This window comes from Prunus avium, chromosome 3, assembly GCF_965620075.1.
Source record: "Prunus avium chromosome 3, drPruAviu1.hap1.1, whole genome shotgun sequence".
Lineage (NCBI taxonomy): Eukaryota > Viridiplantae > Streptophyta > Magnoliopsida > Rosales > Rosaceae > Prunus > Prunus avium.
This window is the reverse complement of record NC_142286.1, coordinates 31,432,827-31,455,717: the sequence shown is the minus strand read 5'-3', so window position 1 is coordinate 31,455,717 and position 22,891 is coordinate 31,432,827. Positions and strand designations below refer to the sequence as shown.

The 22,891-nt window shown below is 37.1% G+C and overlaps 1 protein-coding gene, 1 long non-coding RNA gene and 2 pseudogenes across 3 annotated transcripts; 1 reads left to right on the top strand and 3 right to left on the bottom strand.

Moving 5' to 3' along the window:
• Positions 1–3,806: 3,806 nt before the first annotated feature.
• Positions 3,807–8,814, top strand: LOC110745305 (wall-associated receptor kinase-like 6). Its single transcript, XM_088249838.1, has 5 exons — positions 3,807–4,396; positions 5,357–5,627; positions 6,954–7,085; positions 7,293–7,412; positions 8,078–8,814. Exons 1-5 carry the CDS (start codon positions 3,914–3,916, stop codon positions 8,812–8,814), a joined length of 1,743 nt encoding a protein of 580 aa, XP_088105964.1. The 5' UTR covers positions 3,807–3,913.
• A 3,081-nt stretch (positions 8,815–11,895) lies between these two features.
• LOC148295943 (uncharacterized) lies at positions 11,896–14,181 on the bottom strand. Of its 2 annotated transcripts, none has more exons than XR_015834314.1 (7): positions 13,842–14,181; positions 13,691–13,749; positions 13,483–13,579; positions 13,201–13,339; positions 12,320–12,397; positions 12,071–12,098; positions 11,896–11,981 (listed from the first exon to the last, which is right to left on the bottom strand). It is a non-coding gene; the product is annotated as an uncharacterized LOC148295943 (long non-coding RNA). The 2 variants fall into 2 exon arrangements; XR_015834313.1 differs by having other exon boundaries at positions 13,483–13,574.
• A 3,817-nt stretch (positions 14,182–17,998) lies between these two features.
• On the bottom strand, positions 17,999–19,570 carry LOC110750620 (UDP-glycosyltransferase 71A16 pseudogene; annotated as a pseudogene).
• Positions 19,571–20,068: 498 nt separating this feature from the next.
• Positions 20,069–22,869, bottom strand: LOC110763353 (UDP-glycosyltransferase 71A16-like; annotated as a pseudogene).
• Between the last annotated feature and the right edge of the window lie 22 nt (positions 22,870–22,891).

Below are 22,891 nucleotides of genomic sequence, written 5' to 3'. Positions count from 1 at the left end.
TGTGCACGTTCACGGTGGCGTTTCTAACATCGCTTTGATTACTTCTTTGTCGATTTTGCTAGGATGACATCATGCCTTTGCTGGCATTTGTTCAGTCAAGATTTTCTTTTATATTAATCTTGTGACGTTGAAAATTTCATAAACTTAATTACTTGGAAACCAAGCCAAAACAAAAGTTATCATAACTGGTTTTGCTCCGACAAGTCGTCGTGGACTTGTAGGCTTGCCCCGTCAAAGCATTGCTTTGGCTGAAAAGAAGAAACTTTAAAGAATTGATATGAGACGAGCTTTTGGTGTCTGATAATTTACCACACAACTTCACAAGACTTATCAGCAAGGATGAGAGTAGAAACATGGTAGGAATTGTGGACCAAACACACAACGTCACAAGACTTTTCATAAAGTTTTGCCACATTTTAAGATTGATTCTCCTGTTGATTCTATTTATTACCACTTGGATCGAGGTGTTTTCTTTTTTAAATTCAAAACTTTATTTTTCGTAGTGGAAAAAGGTCATTTATGCTGCTCTATCTCTGGGAATATAAACACTACTTGTCTAATTTCGTTAAATATTGTGTCTTATTTACTTTACGTGCAACTCAATATTCCCGCATTATATACCATTCATTTAACAACATTTTTCTTTCTTTTGGTTGTAGAAAGTTGAAGAATAGAAATTTAATATATAGGTACAACGTGCAAATTTGTCGGTTCTCAACATGAAGAAGACAATTAGAATGAACGGATCGGCAAATCACTTTCATTCTTAGTTTAAAAGGCTTACAGAACATGGTTTCCTTTCCTCATCCAAATTTTGCCCTTTTTATCTTATAATCAATTTTCAACCTCCAGTAATCACCATTATTAGTTGGGCCGAGCCCACTAATATATCAAAAAAAAATTATTTTTTGGTGTCCGAATGAAATAAGAGAAGCAGGTTTTAGATATTTTGATATATGTGACCACAATTGAATGTTGGAATTAATGCTGTGGGCCAAGGATGCAAGTGGTGACGTCATGCCTTTACTGACATCAGTTCCATGAAAATCCATATTTGAATATGACACAAACTAGGCAAATGTGGACCACACCCAAAGCATAAAGCCACATGTCAAAGCATTAAAAACAAAAGACTCTCAACATGCTGAGACAAAAACACTTTGCTTTTGAATTCTTCAAAAGATTCTTACCTTTATACTTTGCAGCCTTTGCCCCTTGTCGACAGTTTTCATTTGCAGATTCTTGCTTTTAATCTCACTTTTGCAGAGTTTGGCAAAACGCTTAACCATCGATGAACTCATATCACTTTTGTAAATGCACTTGGAATACTTTAATTAAAGGTATGAGGAGGTGCTTGTGCTATTAAAACAATGCAATCCCAGTGGCTTGATTATCGAAAATTAAGTCTTTTTCTTGATGATCACCAACTCATAAATCATCTAGGAAAAGGTGTGCAGCGGGTCATCTTATATTGATAAAATCTTCTCCCTTTCTCTCTTAATGCACTCAGCTCCTACCATTGTTCTCTTTCTCTCCTCCACTAAGGAGGGTGGGAGTTCGAAGGTTCGAACTGGGGGTGCCATCAATTTCAACACAAATCATTGGGGACTAGATCAATAGGGTGTTGTGATACTGTTATTTTGAAAATTACAGCTGGATCAAGAAAAACACATTACCAAAAGAAACGTACCCTTCAATTTGTACTAGTCCCTTTTTTTTCCATCGTGAAGACTAAGTTGAAAAGAAAATTTTCTAATGTGACACTGTATTGTCTATAACTTAACTATTTACAAAGTCTAGTAGGTGTGGGATTTTGTCACAAAAGATCTTGATATTATTAGGAGTAGTATCATTCATTATATATTATATTTCATTTAGTCAAGTTTCTGATGTGAGACTTTATATTTTGATGCATTGACTTTAGCTAGCTATACTGCATGATGACATATAACTAGATTCATTTGTCAAGAATAATAAACATAAAACTGAAGTCACATAATTTATTAAAAAAAAACTAAACCAAACAATAGCAAACAAATAATTGAGCTATCTTCAAAAAAATAATAAAATTAAGTGGATTAAAACTCGACCCCACTGATTTTGCATATCAAAATTGAATGGCATTAATTATTTGAACAGGGTGGTTTGAAAATGTTAGATTTTGAATATTTTAGCTGGATCAAGAGAAATCGGTTTGGAGTATAGTCCATCACCATTAATTAATTAATTATTTGCCGTTTAATTATGAGTGCTGCTAAACGAACCCTAAAATTAACTGAGTACACCCTATGATCTAAGTATACCCTAATATTTTAATTAAAATGTGAAATTAACTAAGTACACCCTATAGAACTACCACAAATACCTCTGATACACCCTAATACTTGTAGCATTATTTTATAGTTGATTTTTAGCTTGATTTTTTTTAATAGTGTTTATAAATCTTTGACTTTTCATATGGATTTATGCTTCTACTAAAACTGTTGACACTTTTTTTGCAATTACAAGTTCTTGCAATCACCACCTCTTTCGTTAAAAACACAATAGGACAAATGGGAAATTAAATACAAATTATCTCATAACATTTTTTGTGTTGGAAGAAGCCAAATGAGCAAAAAGCCATCATAATTACGCATGCACGAAGCTGAGACAAACGCATGGAGATTTATCCATGGCTCCAAAAAAAAACAAAAAAAAGACATGCTTTTGGTTGTTCAGAGAGGGTCTAGGTAAGTCATATTGATTTTCATATTCATAAAGAAACTTTGACTTTGACTTTGATTCAGTTTCTTTTCTTATTGCTGATTGGGTAATTAGGATGATAAAAGATTGTTGGAGCATAAACACAAAGAACAGGAAGAAAGAAACAGCACAGACGATTGCAAAAGGTTGGCAACCAAGTAATCCAAGTTGCCAAGAAATAGTTCTGAGAAGAAAGATGGAAGGCTTCATCTGCTCCAAGCCATTCTGACTCGCGGATCACAAAGATGGGAATCAAGTAATCTCTTGATTAGGGTTGAATATGGTTAATAAGGTGTACTTATTAAAATTATATTTGTTTCATAATTCCACATATCCTTTTTGGTCATTTTATATTAGGATAAATCAGTAATTCAATATATATTTTTGTAGTAAGGTGTACTCAGTTAATTTTAGGGTTCGTTTAGCAGCACTCTTAATTATACTTTATAGCATCTTCAAGGGAGATGTCAAATGCAAAATGTTAAATTTGAATTTGATGAGTTATGTGGCAATTTGACACTTGGAAAAAAATTGAACTCCACCCGAAGTGCCAAACATCATATTATTGTATTATATAGTCCTGATCTCTTGGACTACAGGGGTCCAAGAGATTTGTGGTCACTCACCGTTGGATGTAAATTCAACGATTCACTTATTCTTGCATTCCTTTTAAGAAACTTTTTTGAACCATTAGATTAATATCCAACGGTGGGTGACCATAATCTCTTGGACTCCCGTGGTCCAAGAGATCGGGACTGTTGTATTATATTTTTAAAAGCAAATGAGGCCCATATGATGCATCAAGTTTTTAAAATAGTAAATCATAATGGGGTCCAGAACTAAAAAAATATTAAAATAACATTTGACATCAAGTTTTTTGATATGTTATTTTTGACATATCTCCTTCAATCTTCAAATTCATATAGAATTTGACTACTTGGTTGGAGCCACTTTAACCTTTAATTTTTATCATTTCATGTCTATTTGACAATTTGACATATCAATTGGAGATGTTCTTAGACCCACTTTTCTTGGGTGGATAGCCTTCAATTCGAACCCACTTTTCTTCGATGGACAGGGGGTCTTTATTATATATAGTACAAAGCACTGAGTTGCAAAGAAAGCTTTTGCTTGATAATCTTTTACTTTTTATTATCCGAGCATAGGAACAATGCAATCGCAAGCAGTTCATATGATGATCTTATTCTTATTGCTTCTGTCGATAAATATATGTACATCACAAGTGGTTCCTCGGATGGCAAAGCATGGTCGCCAAGAGTATTGCGGACACGTCCTCATCCCATACCCTTTTGGAATTGGATCTAACAAAGATTGCTACTTAGACGATTGGTTTGAAATCGAGTGCAGCAACCAGTCTTCTAAGCCTGTTTTGAAGCGAGCCCAACTGGAGGTGCTGAATATTTCTATTAGAGGCACGCTTCAGGTGAACAGCCCCGTTACCTTCTTCTACAACAGAACTGGAAGTAGGCAAGTGGCCAATTTGACTGGCAGCCCTTTCATCTACTCTCAGGAAAAAAACAGATTCACTGCAGTTAGCTGCGGCTTCCTTGCGATGATGGAATCAGCTGAGTTTGTGGTTGGTGGGTGCAGGTTAGTTTGTGATCCTAAAAAGTCTGCTTCCTGTGATATTGGTATCAACTGTTGAAAAATTGGCTCGCATAAAAGATACAAGCTTCGGAGACAGAATAGGAAGCGACCGGTCGCCCGTTTTCAAGCGACCGGTCGCAGGAGACTCTGCCTAAAAGCAACCGGTCGCACGAAGCATACGACCGGTCGTTTTCAGGCAGGTTCGAAGTCTGGAGCAAGAACTTCTGGGGACCGGTCGCCAGCTTCATGCGACCGGTCGCTTTCGACTCTGCCAAAATGCGACCGGTCGCAAGAAGCCAATGACCGGTCGCCCAACACATGCTGTTTCGAATCTGCACTGTTTCTCAACAGTTTCTTTAGTGTGCTATCGTTTTCTACCCACTTTCAAGGATATTTTAAGTCACTTCAGACTTAAATGAAAGGTGGCAAGTTGCTGGGAAGCAAGGAGAGCAAATTAAGGAAAGATGTTGGCTTGTTTCAAGGTGTTCCTACCCTATGGTCCTTTATTGGGTAGCTGAACTTGTAGCTGTCATTATCTAGCCCTTTGCCTGCCCAAGGTGTGATCTACTTCAGTAAAACAAGGGCAGAACGTGGGAAGATGTGATTAGGCTTTTCTCAAGTTCAAGGGGTTGTGTATTTGAGAGAGAAGGAAGCAAGATAGAAGTGTTGGAGTGAAGTAGCTGGAAACTAGTGAGTCAAGTAGAAGAGAGAGTTCTCAAGTGTATCAAGGTGTTGAGCAAGGGTGAGAGAGAAACAGATTCTGAGGGTAGTGTTCTAAGGGGGTTTTCAGTTGTAAACCAAAGTTGTAACCTATCTTCATTAGTGAATTTTCTCAAGGGGATCACCAAGAGGATGTAGGCAAAATTTGCTGAACCTCTATAAACACTTGTGTCATTTGTGCTTGGTTATTTTCAGTGTGTGTGTAAGACTCATCCATCATTGAGTTTTGTCCAAAGTCCATCAACAACAAGGTCTAAAGGGGAGTGAATTGGTCTTAATTCACAACATCAACTGCTGCCAGACTACCATTCCTCCTTATCTCACTGTGATGGGCGCTTCCCTTCTATACCAAGGCGAAGGTCGAAACCCCAATTGCGACGACTATGCGTTTCTGGTTGACAAGGATTGGTTTGAGAGATCATCTTCTGCTCCTGCAGTCAAGAGTAGAAGGCACGTTCCGGTGGTGCTAGAATGGAATATAATCAACTCTACTTCTTCACTAGCATTATTTGGAAACTACGTTACAAACTCTTCTTTTGGTCGTTATTATTATTATAGTAAATTGAGCTTAGACCCATAAAATTCATTTGTAATCACCTACAACCCTTTCCTTTATTTTTCTATTTAAAATACCCAATTTTTTCAAGTAAAACCCGCTGACTAGGATCCAAGTAAGCAAGTTACCTAATCTAGCTTAAAATCTGATTTATTCTATTTTTCGGATTCCAAAACTACCCGTATTTACAAGTTAACGTGTTATGTGGAGGTGTAACTAATGACACACGTTGAATTTGGAAAGATCTTGAAATGGTTGTAATGGATGTAGGAATTAATTTAGAAACTTATTTGAAATTAAATATTAAATTCAACATTAACATATTAGAAATGTTTTGGTTTATTTTATGACAAAAAAAAAAACGTTTTGGTTTATTAAATAAATTTGTGTTGTTGTTTTCCTTTTATGAATTATACTACTAGTAATCTATTTTATTATAGTTTTATGAATAATAGTGTACATTCTAATTATGTTGAAAAATATTTTGATAATCTATTTATTGTTTGTTTTATGAAAAACTTTTTTTTTTAAATGAACCTATTTTTTCTCTAAATAATGTACCTATTTTTTTTTCTCTAAATTATGTACGCTTTTTTCTCTGAATAAAGTACCTATTATTTGTTTTATGAAAAACAATTTTTTTAAATGAACCTATTTTTTCTCTCCAAATAATGTGCCTATTTTTTTCCTCTAATAATATACCTAGTAAAACAATGTATGTATTTTTTTAAATGAACCTATTTTTCCTCTCCAAATAATGTACCTATACACATTTATAGGTATATTGTAAAATAATTTACCTATGGGTAAATAATGTACCTATATTTTCTATAAATTATTGTGTACCTATTTTTAATTTATGAAAAATGTACGGAAATTTCAATTACAAAGTAACTGACTTAGTTTTTTTTTTTTTTTTTAAAAATGGTAAATAATATACCTATATTTTATTTAAATAATATATTTATATTTTATATGTATATATTTATATTTATAGGTACATTATTGGATATGTAATTTACAGATATTTTTTTTGGTTTGCAATTTTAGGGGGCGGTATGTGAGAGGGAATGACAACCAAAAGAAATGGGGTGATTGATATGCTATTAATAGGGAGTGTTAATTACAATTATGACAGTTAATGAAATGCTTGAAATAAAATATGAAGTTTGGTGGCAACGATGTAAAAATACAGGAATACTACGACCTCTTATATCCTACTAGTCATTTAAATTTGAAATTGGGTTTTATACATAGTTTTATAAAATGATGGGTATATGTCTAGGAAATAGAAAATGTAGGGATCTATATTGGACAAGCCCTTATTATTATTATAATTATCAAGGTACACCATACTGCCTTGGCTCCACTGCTTTGGATTACAACAATCGCTCAACGCTTTCTTGTTACTGCCCAGATGGCTTTGTAGGAAATCCCTATCTTCTTCAAACTTGTCAAGGTACGAATGTAATTAATTATATCTAGCTTCCGTCTCTGCGTTTTATTTTTCTTTGGGTTTGTTTTGTTTGTTTTCTTAACCTTTTGGAAAGAAAGGGAAAGAACTCCCTTTTGGGGTATTATTGGGGTTCAAACCCTATTAGAGAGGGTGATCTGCAAAGTGGTCACTAGTATTCTGTTTTTTTTTAATATCTAAATTACATTTCAGATATTGATGAATGCATGAGCATTGGTCATAGTCGGTGCGGGGCGCACAGCAAGTGTGTGAACGGTCCTGGTTATTACTTTTGCCAGGACAAAAAGAACACTAAATTCATCGTTATTATAGGTACGTCCTACGTGGTATGCGATTTTGGAATTAAACAGAGTTGATTTCTCTTTAAAAAGGAAAAAAAAATAAACTGAGTGTTATCACAGTGTGTGAATGATAACCTAAACTGAGTGTTATCACAGTCCTTGGGGTTTTGGGATTAGCCCAATTGGTGGAGTGAGATAATAAGTTAGACCTAGGATATTCTTGTAATTCTTGAACCCACGAATGTATTTTAACTTCCCTACTATGTACAAATTTTTTTTTCCTTCTTGTTATTTCCTCCTCATCAATAAAATACTGCCGCTTTTTTTATTAAAAAAATTGCATATTTCATGAATAAAGTTACGGGGAGACAACTAGTCACTGTTCACTATATTAGAGGTCTTTGCAGTTAATTATTTATTAAAATTTGGTCCACATTAGTTTTTTCTTTTATGGAATAAATACTTCTTCATTCATGGAGTGGGGATAGGGGGATGGAAATAAATAAGTAAATATTATAACTTTATAAATCACAGAGCCCAAAGTTATTGAATAAGTAAATATTATAACTTTATATATCAAGAGGAATTTTAGACATAAACTCTTTTGTATATTTTATTTTATTTTATGAGCACAAGACATAAACTTGGTTTGCAATTTGTGTGATCATTTATCATTTTACTGAGTTATATATGCAGGTCCTGGTGCGGGTCTTGGACTGTTACTTTTGCTTATCAGTGCATGGTTCGGATACAAATTCCTAAAGAAACGCCATACCATGAAACGCAGGGAGATGTTCTTCAAGCGAAATGGTGGATTATTATTAGAGAAACAATTGTCGTCAGGTGAAGTTAATGTTGAGAAAATCAAGCTATTCAAATCAAAGGAGTTGGAGACGTCCACTGACAATTTCAATATTGATAGAATTCTTGGCCAGGGAGGCCAAGGTACTGTTTACAAAGGCATGTTGACTGATGGAAGAATTGTTGCTGTGAAAAAATCTAAAATAGTGGACGAAAGCCAACTTTCAGATTTTATCAATGAGGTTGTGATTCTTTCACAAATTAACCACAGAAATGTGGTTCAACTATTGGGTTGTTGTTTGGAGACGGAGGTTCCCATTTTGGTTTATGAATTTATACCTAATGGAAACCTTTCCCGGTATATCCATGAGCAGAATGAGGAGTTTCCAATTACATGGGAAGTTCGCTTACGAATCGCCATGGAAATTGCAGGAGCTCTTTCCTATTTACATGCTTCAGCTGCCTTTCCCATTTATCACAGAGACATCAAGTCCACCAACATACTCTTAGATGCAAAATACAGAGCAAAAGTTGCTGATTTTGGAACTTCAAGATCAGTTGCCATCGATCAAACTCACCTGACCACACTTGTACACGGCAAATTTGGTTACTTGGACCCCAATGATAGTTAACATATAATAGTCAACTAAAATAGCTAACATTCTTTCCTTACAATCAGTCGTGAAAACATCCACTGACAGTTTAAATATTCTATTCCTAGCTAGAGCATCCAATATAACTTTTTATATTTGCTGTGTCTATATATCCCATGTGGATGTATCATTGTAAATCAACAAGTTCAATAACAATTATTCATTATAATATCAAGTTCTTACATGGTATCATCAGAGCTCTTGTCTTGTGACTCTCGATCCAATTTTTTTTTGTTTTTGCTTTAGTGCCTGTTCTTGGTTGTTTATGGTTGGTTGAGATGGCTTCGTCTTCTACCTCTCTGGCCAGTTCTCTTCCCAACGTCTCATACTCAAACTTGATCGCACCAATTATCTGCCATGGCTTGCGCAATTCACTCCTATGCTACAAGCCAATGATCTCTATGGTTATGTTGACGGTTCTCAGACTTGTCCTGCAAAACTGCTTGATGATAAGTCCACTTCAAATCCTGCATATGCGAATTGGCAGCAACAAGATAAGCAAATTATGAGTTGGATCAACTCTACGTTGACTTCAACTGTCCTTTCTACTATGGCTCGATGTACTACTTCTGCTGAGGTGTGGAAATCCTTGGCTACTCGGTATACTTCGCAATCTCGCTCTCATAATTTCAGCTCCAATCTACTAGGCGTGGTAATATGTCTAGTACTGCGTATATTGATAAGTTGACCGGTATTGCGGACCTCGTAAAGCCCTTGATGATGAGGATCTTATTGAGATTATTCTTAATGGTGTTGGTCCTGCTTATGAGAGTGCTGTAAACTCTATTAAAGCTCGTGAAACTTCTATGATGTTGGATGATGTTCTCGCTCTCCTTTTGAGTGCTGAGTCTCGACTTGAGGACTCAAACTCTCTCCTTTCCGATTCTACCTCTACGGCTCTCTATACTACGACTTCTCAAGGACGCAATCGTGGTTCTGGTTTTCATGGTCGCAGTTTTGGTGGCTCAGGTTTTGGACGTAGCAAGTTAGCAACAGTGGTCGTGGCAACAATAGCCGTACTTTTGACTCTTATGATAATTCCAATCAGTTTGGTAGTCGTGGTGTTGCTTCTTATGGTGGCTCAAATCAGTTTGGTGGTCGTGGATTTTCGCGTGGACAAGGGGGTTCCTATTTTGGTCCTTTTCATGGATCCAGTCGTGGGAATGAAATTCCTGGAGGTTTCACAAATTCTATTGGCCGTGGCATACTTCCAAATCATTACTATGCTCATGAGAATTCCACTACTACAAAAATTGAAATAGACGACGGGAAAACACCGTCGTCTTTTTCTTTTTCAAACCGTCGTTAAATCGACTGTCGTCTTTTTGAATGTCAAACTACGACGGTAATTAACCGTCGTCTTTACATATAATAGACGACGGTTTTTAACATAACCGTCGTCTATTATATGTAATAGACGACGGTTCTTTCATAAAACCGTCGTCTATTATATTTAATAGACGACGGTTCTTTAATAAAACCGTCGTCTATTATATGTAAAGACAACGGTTTCTTGAAATATTGTCATTTATTAGCTCTAAGATGACGGTTATTAACTATAAAACTGACGTAATTTTACATTTTAGTTTTTTTTTTCTTGTTTCAAATAGTATCAGAAATATATACTCAAATATGCTATTACCCAAGCCATACATATAGATACTCAAAAATTGTTTATTTCATAAACAGAATATCAAGAGTACAGTAGAACAAAATAAAATCTAAAAAATGAAAATACTCTAAGGCAGCTAGCTGCAAGCCTAATTACAATAATACAGCAAAATTCCTATACCTAATTATCCTTCAAGTCAAGTTCTCCATATGTATACAGAGCTATACATTCATCATCACCAATTTTCCTCTGCATTTCTTCAACTTTTACCACTATGAGCAGCTTCTTTAGTACAATTTTCTCCTAACAAGACCTACATCTAGTACTCCTCATCCAAGCCTTCCTCTCATCCAAACATACAATTGATGCACAATTGAAGTCTACTCCATCATCCCTGTAAATAAATCAAAATGACAAAGAAAAAAAGGCTAAGATTACAAACAAATAAAATTAGATGAAAGCGAAATTTTACTTCACAGAAGTATGCAGTATTTCTAAGGGCCAGGAGATATACAGGTACATAAATTTCAGTTCATCAACTGTCAGCCTAGAATCTCAATGACTTGGCCTAGCAAGTATACATGCATTTCACAAGCCAAAAATATAATAAAACAATTTAAACATGCCCAGCCTTGTTAGCAGGCCTTGAATTTTCCCAAATTGAACAAATGAAGAAGGTTAGTATTATCATCTAATCTTAGTCCTAGTTCTAAGGTTAATGCTTTATCATCTAAACTTTGTTGATTGAACAATAGAAATCTATACCATACATAAAAAAAGAATGATCAGTTGACAAAACCTTTCTTTTTGATAAGACACATATGTGTTTAACTGAACTACTCCAATTATCTATAATCAATACCTAAATCCAAACCTATAACCCATACCAACAGCAGCAAATCTGAACTCAAAAACAAAGATTCCTTTAATTCTTTTAAAGAAACATACAGCTAGTCGAAGGTGATGAACTTGATTGGCCATGCAGGGTCTTGCATCTATAGCTACTCTTTCAACGGCAGCAAATCCATCTGCCTGTGGAATAGGAAGAAAGAAAGTTTGATAAAACTCGCTTAGATTCAGAAACCACTAGTACTTGCAAATGAAGCTCGACAGGAACTATTGGACAGAATATATGTAAAGCCAATACAAGATTGGTAGATGGATAAAAGTAGCAACTGACTTAATCCGAAAGTTAGAGGTGCAGGTAAAGCAGGGCATAAGAGTCGAGGCTTAAAGCGTATAATGTGTCAGAAAAAATGGAAACAACAAGAAATAGAAAGTAATTGTGAAAATAAAATAATGTAGATTATAACTCAATTGGAGATGTCTTCGAACCATAGCTGCATTAGTAATATATATGTCAGATCCACAAAACATTCATAACCATATGACTATCCAAACTGAAAGATAACAAAAGCAACGAGTCTGCAGTAGCAAGATTAATACCCAAGTCCTCCAGCTCTGATAGAAACACTGGAAGCAATGGCTTAAGTGCTTTTGGTGAACAAAATCCAGGTATGAGAATTGCTCCTCCCTGCAAGGTCACAAACATAACATATTAGGATTAATATAGACCATTCACTGGAAAACATTTAATATATGAAGCAAGGGAACTGAACTTACAAACCCTTGAGAAAGCTTCCCAAGAAACCTGTTGAACAGAAGCTAACATACAATGTTATACACTTGGAGTCAATAACAGAACATGAAATACTCGACTATCATTGACAGCTATAACAAGCTCAGATATAAGAGAATCGACATCTTCCTCATCTATGACTAAGACCACAATGTCAGCAACCTCCCTTGCCAACTTTTGAACTTCCTAACATTTCCAAAGCAACAATATTTCAAATTCATCCCATTCTTTACCAGATCCTAAGTTCGGCGGTATATGCCCATTCTTTGTCCATTGCTATAGTGAACAACTTGTTAACAGAATCGTTCATCCTGTTACAAATATATCACAGCAGTTAACACAAGTTCAGAATAATTACTCTGAACCTGCACACAAAAAATCAAATGATCCTCAAGAAGGCTCAGATTGTGACACATGTCATGCTTAGATTGCTTTGACTGTTAGATGTTAGAGTTTGTTATTGAGAGAGAGTTGTGTTTCTCTCTTGTATAAAAAAAGTACATTCTTGTAATTATTTTCATTCAAGTCAATAAAATCAGAAAGTTCCAGATTCACTTTTCTCTTCAATTCTCTAATCTAGACTTTTCTCAGTATCCAAACACATAATACCTTATTTACTCATCACATCCCAATTCGAATAAGATATCAAATTAAAATTTCAAGCAAGAACTAAAATTCCAGCACACCTGCCCACCCAATACAAACCGATGATTGAAGCGCCCACCCAGGAACATTATGGTTGAAGTGTTGCATTCTTAAGCTACCGATAATCCCCAAATTTGAGTTGAAGGTAACAATTACACTCTGACATAAGTTGGAAGGATAATTTCTCTTTTTCGGTAACCACAAGGAGAAATTTTCACATAATCAAAATTACTCTCTGAAAATAAAAAAAAAATACAAATTTCTAAATTCTAACGCACAACTAGAACCCAAATTCAATCAAATAAAATCAGAAATACAAGTAGAATCTTGGATTCAATCAAATAAAATCAAACATTCACATAGAATCCACAATAAAAGCAAGCTACGGACATCTAGAATTCAAATCAATCCTAAACTGATATGAAAACTTTGTATCAAGCATGGAGGTTAGGGCTTTTGAAAATCGCACCTTGGGAACTGTCACTGAGCCTTCAACTTCGAAGCAATTGGCCTCGAGCAGTTGTCTTCCACCATATCGTGTATTTACGTAAATACACGATATGGTGGGAGCCCAAGTGTTGGTAACCTCATCATATGGGGCACACGCCCTGAAAAATCCAAATCAATATAATCAGCTTCAATGCTTCACGAACTAAAAACAATAAAGCATGCATCTTTGTTTTCTGTTTTTTTTTTCAGTCATTAAAATTAGGGACTTTCAAAGGAATTAAGGAAACAAAGAGGGCCTTACTTGCATCGATGTTCGGCTTTGGGGAGCTTCGAACGGAAATTTTCTCAACCATGGATCTATTAAATTTATCTTCTCTGTTCCTCTGCCCTGCCCTGCTCTTTTGATAATTACCAAAATCAACAACCCAATGAGTGCAGCCGCACACACAACACGAAGAGAATACAGAGAGAGAGAGAGAGAGAGAGAGAGAGAGAGAGAGTTTGGCCACCCATGAGAATCCCGGAGAGTCTGAGATCCATGGGAACTGAAGGATTCAAAAGATCCTCGCTGCAAACAAAAAATCATGAAAATTTGCATCAGATTTTTAGACAACAAATCAGAAGAAGCCTAAGCAAACTCCTAGAAAAGTAACTTCGTACCTTTCTGGTCCACGAGGAAGAAGATCTAATCTAAAGCTTATGAAATGGAAGATGGGAATCCAGATGGGGGCTTAAAAATGATCGCGATGAGGAAGGGTAGCTTCCATGGGCAGCGCAAGGGAAGGGAGATGACGAACGCGGCAAGATCGGTGACCTGAACGGCTCGACGGAGATGGCGATCAAGGCAAGTTCGGTGGACGGCGCGAGGGAGATGACGAACGCGGCAAGATCGGTGACCTGAACGGCTCGACGGAGATGGCGATCAAGGCAAGTTCGGTGGACGGCGCGAGGGAGATGTGCTTCATAGATGTGAGAAAGGGTTTTCTTCTGAAAGGTCGTGATGTAGTATAGTGTTTGAGAGAGCGTGGGTTTTCTGAAAAGCTCCGCGCTCGCGAACTTAAAAGTTAAATTTTATTTAGCGCCTCTTAAAAACACGACGGTTGTAATAAGGTATCATCGTAACTTTATAAATTAACCCGAAACATCAGCGTATTAGGCACCTTATCACGACGGTATTATAACACTCGTCGTCTTTTAAAATACCACGACAGTTTTTATATAAACGGTCGTCTATTGGGTGTCGTTGTTTAACATAATTGTAGTAGTGTTCCCTTTATGGTGGCTTCTCGTCCTAACCGTTTCTGTTACAATTATGGTGATCCTCGCCATCTTGCTAATAATTGTTCGAAGCCTAAGCAGTTTTATGAATCTCGCCCTTCGTCCGCTCCTTCTGGAGCATTGGTAGCAACTCCTTATGCTGCAGGTTCTAATGATACTTGGTATACAGACAATGGGGCATCTTCACATATTACTCATGATTTAGCTAATCTTCGTCTCCCAACTACATATACAGGTTAAGATCAAGTGTCTGTTGGCAATGGTGCAGGTTTACCTATTGAACATATTGGTTTTGGCTCTCTGTCTGCCTTTAAGCTCAATAATCTTCTTCATTGTCCTTCTGTGTCTCATAATTTGTTGAGTGTTCATAAATTCACTTATGATAATCATTGTTATTTTATTTTCACACCTTCTTCTTTTTATGTGAAGGATCTATCCACGGGGAGGACGCTTTTCCAAGGCAAGAGTGAAAACGGTTTGTATCCGTTTCGAGGGGGGTCATGCAAATTTGTAGCTCTCATCGGTGAACGAACAACTCCTTTTGTGTGGCATCAACGCTTGGGTCATCCTTCTAATGATATTTTACATAAGCTAAGCTCTGTTATTCCTGTTAGTTCTTCTAAATCAAGTCTTACGTGTCATACATGTCCTTTGGGAAAGAGCACTAAGCTCCCTTTTCCTTTATCTTCATCCATCTCTGTTTCTCCACTTCAATTAGTTCACTGTGATATTTGGTCTTCGCCGATATCTTCAAATAAAGGCTCTAAGTACTTTATCTTATTTGTGGATGATTTCTCTCAATACATATGGATATATCCCTTGCAATATAAATCTAAGGCCTTACATTATTTTCAGAAGTCTAAATTATTGGTTGAAAATCTTCTCTCCATTAATACTGTATATACGATTAAGGCATTGCAAACTGATGGTGATGGTGAGTTTATGAGTAATAGTTTTCAAAAAAATTAGTCTAAAAATGGAATTCTTCATCGCATCACTTGTCCACACACACCAGAACAAAATGGGGTAGCTGAACGTAAACAGCGTCATATAGTGGATATGGGTCTTACTCTCCTTGCTACTGCTCACATACCCCAATCGTTTTGGGTAGATGCTCTCAATACCTCAGTTTATCTCATTAATCGTCTTCTTGCTCGACAATTGCATTTTCTATCACCTTATGAAAAGTTGTTTGATCGTGCTCCATATTATGTTTTTCGTGTGTTTGGTTGCGCGTGTTTTCCTTATTTACGTCCATATAACAAAAATAAATTAGAATTTCGATCTAAAAAGTGTGTTTTTCTAGGATACTCATTAAATCATCAAGGGTATCGTTGTTATGATCATGTTTCCAAGCGTGTTTACTTATCTCGCCATGTTGTATTTGATGAGACTCATTTTCTTTTTGCTACTGTTGCACCCCCTCAGCCACTCGCACCCTTGGCTGAGCACCAACCCGTGGTCCTTCATCCTTCTCCAGGTCCTCCTCAGGTAACTTTTCCTATTGTTCCTTCTTTTTCTCATTCTGAAACTAACTTTTCTTTGTCTTTGTTATCTAACAGTGTCACACCTTCTATTATACTTTCTCCAAATCCCCCATCACCACCAACCTCACCTCATCTTGTTTCTTATTCCCCTTCTTTACTGGCGCAATCAAATTTGATGTGAGTTTTGATTTATTATATAGATTATATGTTTCATATAGTCTACAACCATTGGCCCATTCATATAATAGTCTTCAAGAAGGCCCACTCAAGAACGAAACAAAGGTTCCGAAGTTTCCAGCAGGCTGCACCAAGATTCCAAGTGTCCAGCCCTTGATATTTTGGTCCCCAAATCTCAGTGATTGGACCATCTGTTCCCACTTAATTAAATATTGTGCTCTCTTTTCCGTCAACAGTAATCAAATGTAATCTTACAATAGCTTACAGTAATAAAATAAATAGATTTGTTCTATGAATCTCATCTATTTCTAACCATTACAAAAATATAAGCTGCATTGACATGCAGGATTGAGATGGTCCTTGACATTGCTGGCTCTTAAACACCTTGCTTTTGATGCTGATATGAAATTTCCTCCCAATAGTGTATCATTTCAGGTCTATATTCTTGCAAGCTTGAGAGTCTTATAAGGCATGTTTGGAGTATCTGTTTGTTTTGTTTTGCTAAAGGTGTCTGAGAAGTGCTTTTGGGTTGTAAGTTCTTTGGCTCTTAACCCTGCATTGTGTTTCTCTGCTTTTGTCAGACAGATTGGTTTCCTTTTCAGTTTGGGATCATTTAGCATCAAAGCCAAAGAAGCAAGCAAGCATAACAGAGGGACAAAAAGAAGCAATAAAACTTCAATCACTCAATTGAGCACCACCAGCAAGAAAAGAATAGTATCAAGAAATGGATTTTAATTTAAAATAAGGAAAAGCAAGTTATTGAAATATTATAGTACATGGAATCCTATTAATAAATTAATGCAGATTTTGATGCTACACAATCAAAAAAAAAAAAAAAATTGCTGTATTATTCTGCAGTGTCTGGCTATTGGGATATTTTAAATTGGACAATCCTGTCTTTCTTCATATAGCTTATATATATATATAAGGCCAGTAAAAATCAAAACTCAGCAGATGATTTTATGATCTAACAAAAAGGACATTGACTTTCCAAAGTTAATGGATCACTCTCTTTTTCTTTTGTAACCATCATCTTGGCCTTCATCACTAGTGCGCCCTCCCAAAACTAGGTCGTAAGTATAACAAACTTCCACACAAACTTTTCATGATTGCCAATATCCCTCCTATATAGAGTGGTAATTAAGTATCACCCCCTTCAAATCTTCTCTCACTCTCAAACTTCAAATTTTGTGTACTTCAGATTTAGGATCATCTGCATATCTTTTCTGCGCTTCCGATTAATGACTTCTTGGTTACACAAAAAACTTCAGAAAAAGAAGCAAGCAAATGGCAAAAAATAAAAGAAATAATTATTCTAAGCTTCCTAGATGCCTAGTTAAAGCCCATTTGGATATCATAGACATGCAACCAGCTCTAAAGGAATAGATATATTGGCCCCAGCTTGAAGCCTTGTTCTGTATTTTTGGGTTCATAAACTCAGCTACAAGCATATCAACAAGGGACATACAGATTATAAGATACCGGTCAATACAGCATGAGCCGGTATCTTAATCTATATGTCCCTTGTTGATCTGCTAGCAACTGATTTTATGAATCCAAACATCTAGAGCAATGGAAGTCCTTCAAGCTGGAGCTAATATATCTCTTCTTGGAGCTGGTTGCATGCCTATAATAGCCAAATGGGCTTAAACTAGTCAGTCTACGATGTTCATAATTTTTTCTTTTCTTTTCTTTTCTTTGGGCATTGCTTGCTTCTTTCTCTGAAGTTTTGTGTTTTCACTCTCCAGAATTTGCATCAAATGATGTAGTGTACATATCAGAATCTTGTAAATGAAATACATTCAATTGATTTTGTAATTTCTTTACAAGTTACAACTTAATACAAGAGAAGTCTTTTTTTTGTTTTTTTTTCCTTCTCAAAAAATAAAAAAGTTCAACAATGGTTTAAATTCTTTTTTCCTGGAAAAAAAAAATGTTTATTGTAGAAAAATATCACTAAAATAAGTGCTAGGATAAAAGTTGTTACATAGAGGATAGAGCCAAAAATGAAATAAATCAAAGTTGAATTTGATCAATAAAACACCCCAATGAAGAGTGAGAGGAACCACCATCCACTAAGGCTTTCTTGCTCTTTACACTCATCTCCTTTACCCTCTCTCTTATATCACTGTCCTTCTCCATCACTTCCCTTATCCCTCTCCCTATCTCCTCTGCACTCACCACCACTTCACATCCCTTCCTATAATCCATCTTAATTTCCACTGCTAATCCCAATTCCTTCACCAGCTCAAAAGAATTTAATTGTTGCTCCGAGTACATTGGCCACGTGGCAATTGGCACGCCGTACCATAGACTCTCCAGCACGGAGTTCCACCCGCAATGCGATACAAACCCTCCGATTGCCGAGTGGGCCAGTATAGCCACTTGTGGGGCCCACCCTATGACTTTCCCAATCCCAGCCGTTCGATCCAGAAACCCTTTCGGCAAGACTCCCTTGGGATCCGCATAGTCACTTGGCATGGTAATCTCGCCCTTCGGCGGGGGCTTTCGTAGGGACCACAAGAATCGAAGCCCACTGTACTCCAGTGCACATGCTATCTCTTTCACCTGGGCCTCACCAAAGCTTCCCATGCTCCCAAAACACAGGAACACAACAGACAAGGAAGGCTTATCATCAAGCCAACTTAAAATATCATACTTTTGTCTAGCCTTGTCAGAACCCACGTGGAAATCATCACTCTCGAGATTCAACAGAGGTCCCACCGAGTACACAGGTGGGGTTTTACCGTCAAAAAGAGAGTGAAGCGCATGTGATTCCAGCTCTGATAACGTATTTACTAAAATACCATTGGTTTCTCTAAACCTCTTTGCATGATTGAGAAATGCTGTGGCACCCTCCTTGTCCAATAGCACACTGGGCAAGACATGTGAAGGCAAAGAGTTGACGAAACTCGGGATGGCCAACTCAGCCTCCGAGTCCATCAACTGAGCCGCGTCCGTGCCATGCTCGTCTCGAAGAGTTTGGAGGTGGAGCAAGAACGTGAGACACCCGGCGTTGGAGGTGAAGAACACGTAGGAAGGAACCCCAAATTCATCGGCCACATCAATCATAGTGGTGCAGAACATGTCAACAACCAGCCCGGGCAGCCGAGCTTGGTTCGACTCTGACTGAGTACTTGACTCGGAGACGGCGGATCTGACGTGGGTTTTGTGATTTTCGACGAAGGTTTTGAAGAACGAGGAGGGGCTGGTGTTTTGTGTGTCGACGTGGGCTTCGGGGAGGTTGATGAAGTTGATGCGTCGTGAGATGGAAGCATCTGTGTTGGTGAAGAGTTGGTAGAAGGGGAGCTTCATGATCAGGACAGTGATGAAGAGCTGGTGATCTCTAGCCGCGAGTTGCTTTGCGATCTCAACCGTTGATAAGAGGTGCCCGATGCCCGGGCCTGGGATGAACACAAGTCTCCTCATTTTGTGTTGAATGCAATGAAAACCTCAGCTAAGTTATATATATATATATATAATTTTGCACATCACATGTCATGTGCAAGGCTGGCAGTGGCTAGGCTTGTACGTGGGATTGTCTATGAAGTCAAGATTTTGAGTTATATAAATCTTGAGATTCGAAAAGTATTGGATATGGTCCATTATTGTAGTCCACTAGGTAATAGACTTGGAAACCCAAAACAAAAAGGACAAAACAAAAATTGATTTTGGTCCAACTAGTCGTAGTAGATTTGCATTGAATATGTCAATGATATATGCAAATAATTTGTCAGTTTTCTCATTCATCAAACAAGACAATTAAGAAGGCAAATCATTTTATTTAATGGTGAAGACAAAATTATATGGCTCGTGTATTTATCTATGTAACTGAGGTTACAGTTTATTGGGCTTTCTTGGTCAAGTGTACAAGCGGCTTTGTTCATCTTTCATATTTATTGGACCTCACCTCTTCTTAATTTCATAACCTGAGAGATATTAAAGCCTTTATTGGAATTTCATTTCCCCCTTATTATAAAAAAAGACTAAAGTATACATACGCGAATTTATTGTATAGCCATCAGTGTTTCTAATTCACGTGTTATATCGTACGACTATAAATGATTTTAAGCTTTGATGAATCAAATGTTAAATTTGATCAATAAAATGATCCAATGAAGAGTATGAGGATCCACCATTCATCTGGGATTTTTTTGCCCTTTTCACTCATTTCCTTCACCCTCTTCCTTATAACACTATCATGCTCCATCACTTGTGTTATTCCTCTCTCTATGTCCTGTGCGCTCACAACCACCTCACTGTCCTTCCAATAATCCATTTTGATCTCCACAGCCAATCCCAATTCCTTTACCAGCTTAAAGGCGTTTGTTTGTTGCTCCGCATACATTGGCCACGTCGCCACGGGGACACCGTACCACATACTCTCCAGCGTGGAATTCCATCCACAATGGGATACAAACCCTCCGATTGACGAGTGGGCCAAAATGTCCACTTGTGGGGCCCACCCTATGACTTTCCCAATCTTAGCCGTTCGATCAAGAAACCCTTCGGGTAAGACTCCACTAGGGTCCACATAATCACTTGGCATAGCCATCTTACCCTTCGGTGGGGGCTGGCGTAGGGACCACAAGAACCGGAGCCCAGTGTGCTCTAGCGCGCATGCTATCTCTTTCACTTGGGCCTCACCGAAGCTTCCCATGCTCCCAAAGCAGAGGAAAACTACGGACAATGGTTGTTGATCATCAAGCCAACTCAAGATATCCCAACCCTTATAATCATCACTACTCTTGAGGTTCAATAAGGGTCCCACATGGTACACTGGTGGGTTTTTACCATGAGAAATAGAATGAAGGGCATGCGATTCCAGCTCCCAGAATGTATTTACCAAAATACCCTTAGTTTCTCTAAACCTCCTGGCTTGGTTGAGAAATGATTCAGCACTCTCCTTCTCCAGTAGCCTACCAGGCAAGACGCTAGTAGCAGTGGCGGAGGCACATGGGGACCAGTGCAGTCACTGGCTCCCACTGAAATTTTATTTTAAAAAAAATTAGTACTAGTATTCTGGAGTTTGGCTACATATTTAGAAGCCATATGGGCCAAAGAATATTTCAGCCGAAGTTAAGCCATAGTGGCATGGTCCAGCAGCCAAAGTAGATTTCAGCCAAAAGTGATTTCAACGTGGGTCCTATTGACCAGCCAAGCCAAATATCCCAAAATCATACATTACATATTCCTAAAAGGATTAGAATTATTATTATTATTATATATTGTCTTCTTGTATAAATCAATAAATTTAAATCTTTTTCTTTTTTCCCGGGTCAGAAACACGACCAGACTAGCCAGTTGCTTATGAGTTTTTTTTCTTCTCAAATTCTAATTATTTTATCAAGTTTTTTTTATTTCTATTGATTTTAATGGGTCTTTCAATTTATGTGTAGATTACCAAATGGAAAAAGCTTTGGCGATATTTAGTAAATCGCTATTCAACTCCAAGTATGTATTTATCTATCCCTTTTAATTTTTCTTGCGTAGTATGTAATTGTTTATCCCTTTAATGCAATTGTGAACTTGTGTTGGTGAAATTTTAATTTTAATTTATAAATTTCTATATATATAATTCTCTATTGGTTTGATTAATATATTGCTTTGAATTGAATGCTCAATTTGCTTTGGTTTATAAGTTTGAGAAGATGTTCATTATTGTTTCAATTTAAATTTAGTTCATATATGTGTTTCAGTTATGGAAAGATTTTTCAAAAGAAAATCAAAGTCTGAGTTAGTGGAGTCGTCACCAGCAAAGAGTCAAAAGAAAAATGAAAGTAGTTCAAACCAAACTACGGAAGTTAACTTGGACAACTATGATTGTAATGAATAGACACTATAGACAATATGATTTTTGATGTTTTGATGTCTTGTGAGTTCGAAGTTTTTATTATTTATATTTTATGAGAGGCCCCCAGACTCATGAAATCCTGGCTTCGCCGCTTGCTAGCAGGTAGAGGATTGACAAAACTCGGGACGACCAACTCAGAATCCAAGTGCATAAACTCTGCCACATCCTTGCCATGCTCGTCCCAAAGCGTCTGGAGGTGGAACAAGAGCCCGAGACACGCAGCACTGGAGGTGAAGAACACGTAAGAAGGTACCCCAAACTCATTGGCCACGTCAATCATGGTGGTACAGTACATGTCAACCACGAACCCGGCGAGCTGGGGCTTTGAGGAGCCAGACTGATTTGACTCAACGAGTTTAGCGACGGCATCTTTGACTTGGGTTTTCTGATTTTCGACGAAGAGATCTGTTGTTTCGGGAAGGTTGACGAAGTTGATGCGTGGTGAGATTGAAGAGTCCGTGTTTGTGAAGAGTTTGTCAAAGGGTCGTTTCATGATGAGAAGTGTGATGAAGAGATGGTCATCACGAGAAGCTAAGAGCTTTGCTATCTCAATTGTGGACACAACATGGCCAATCCCTGCGGCTGGGATGAACACAAGTTCTGCTGGTCTCTTCATTTGTGGAGATGAAGAAAGATGACGGCAATGAAAAGCTCAGCTGATTAACTTGCTTATATATATGGTTAATCAATTGATTTGATGTCATGCCTTTGCTGGCATTTTTGTGATGAATTGTATAAAAGTCTAACGTTTTATTTTATAAAAAATCTTGTGGAGCTGAAAAATTGATATTAAAATTATTTATTTTTGGAAAATATGGTAGCCATGAGATGAATTTCCGAGTTTATACTTGTCTAGAAGGAAGAGAGGTCAAACTTTTATATTTTGTTTTATAGTGGAAAGTTGAATATGGATT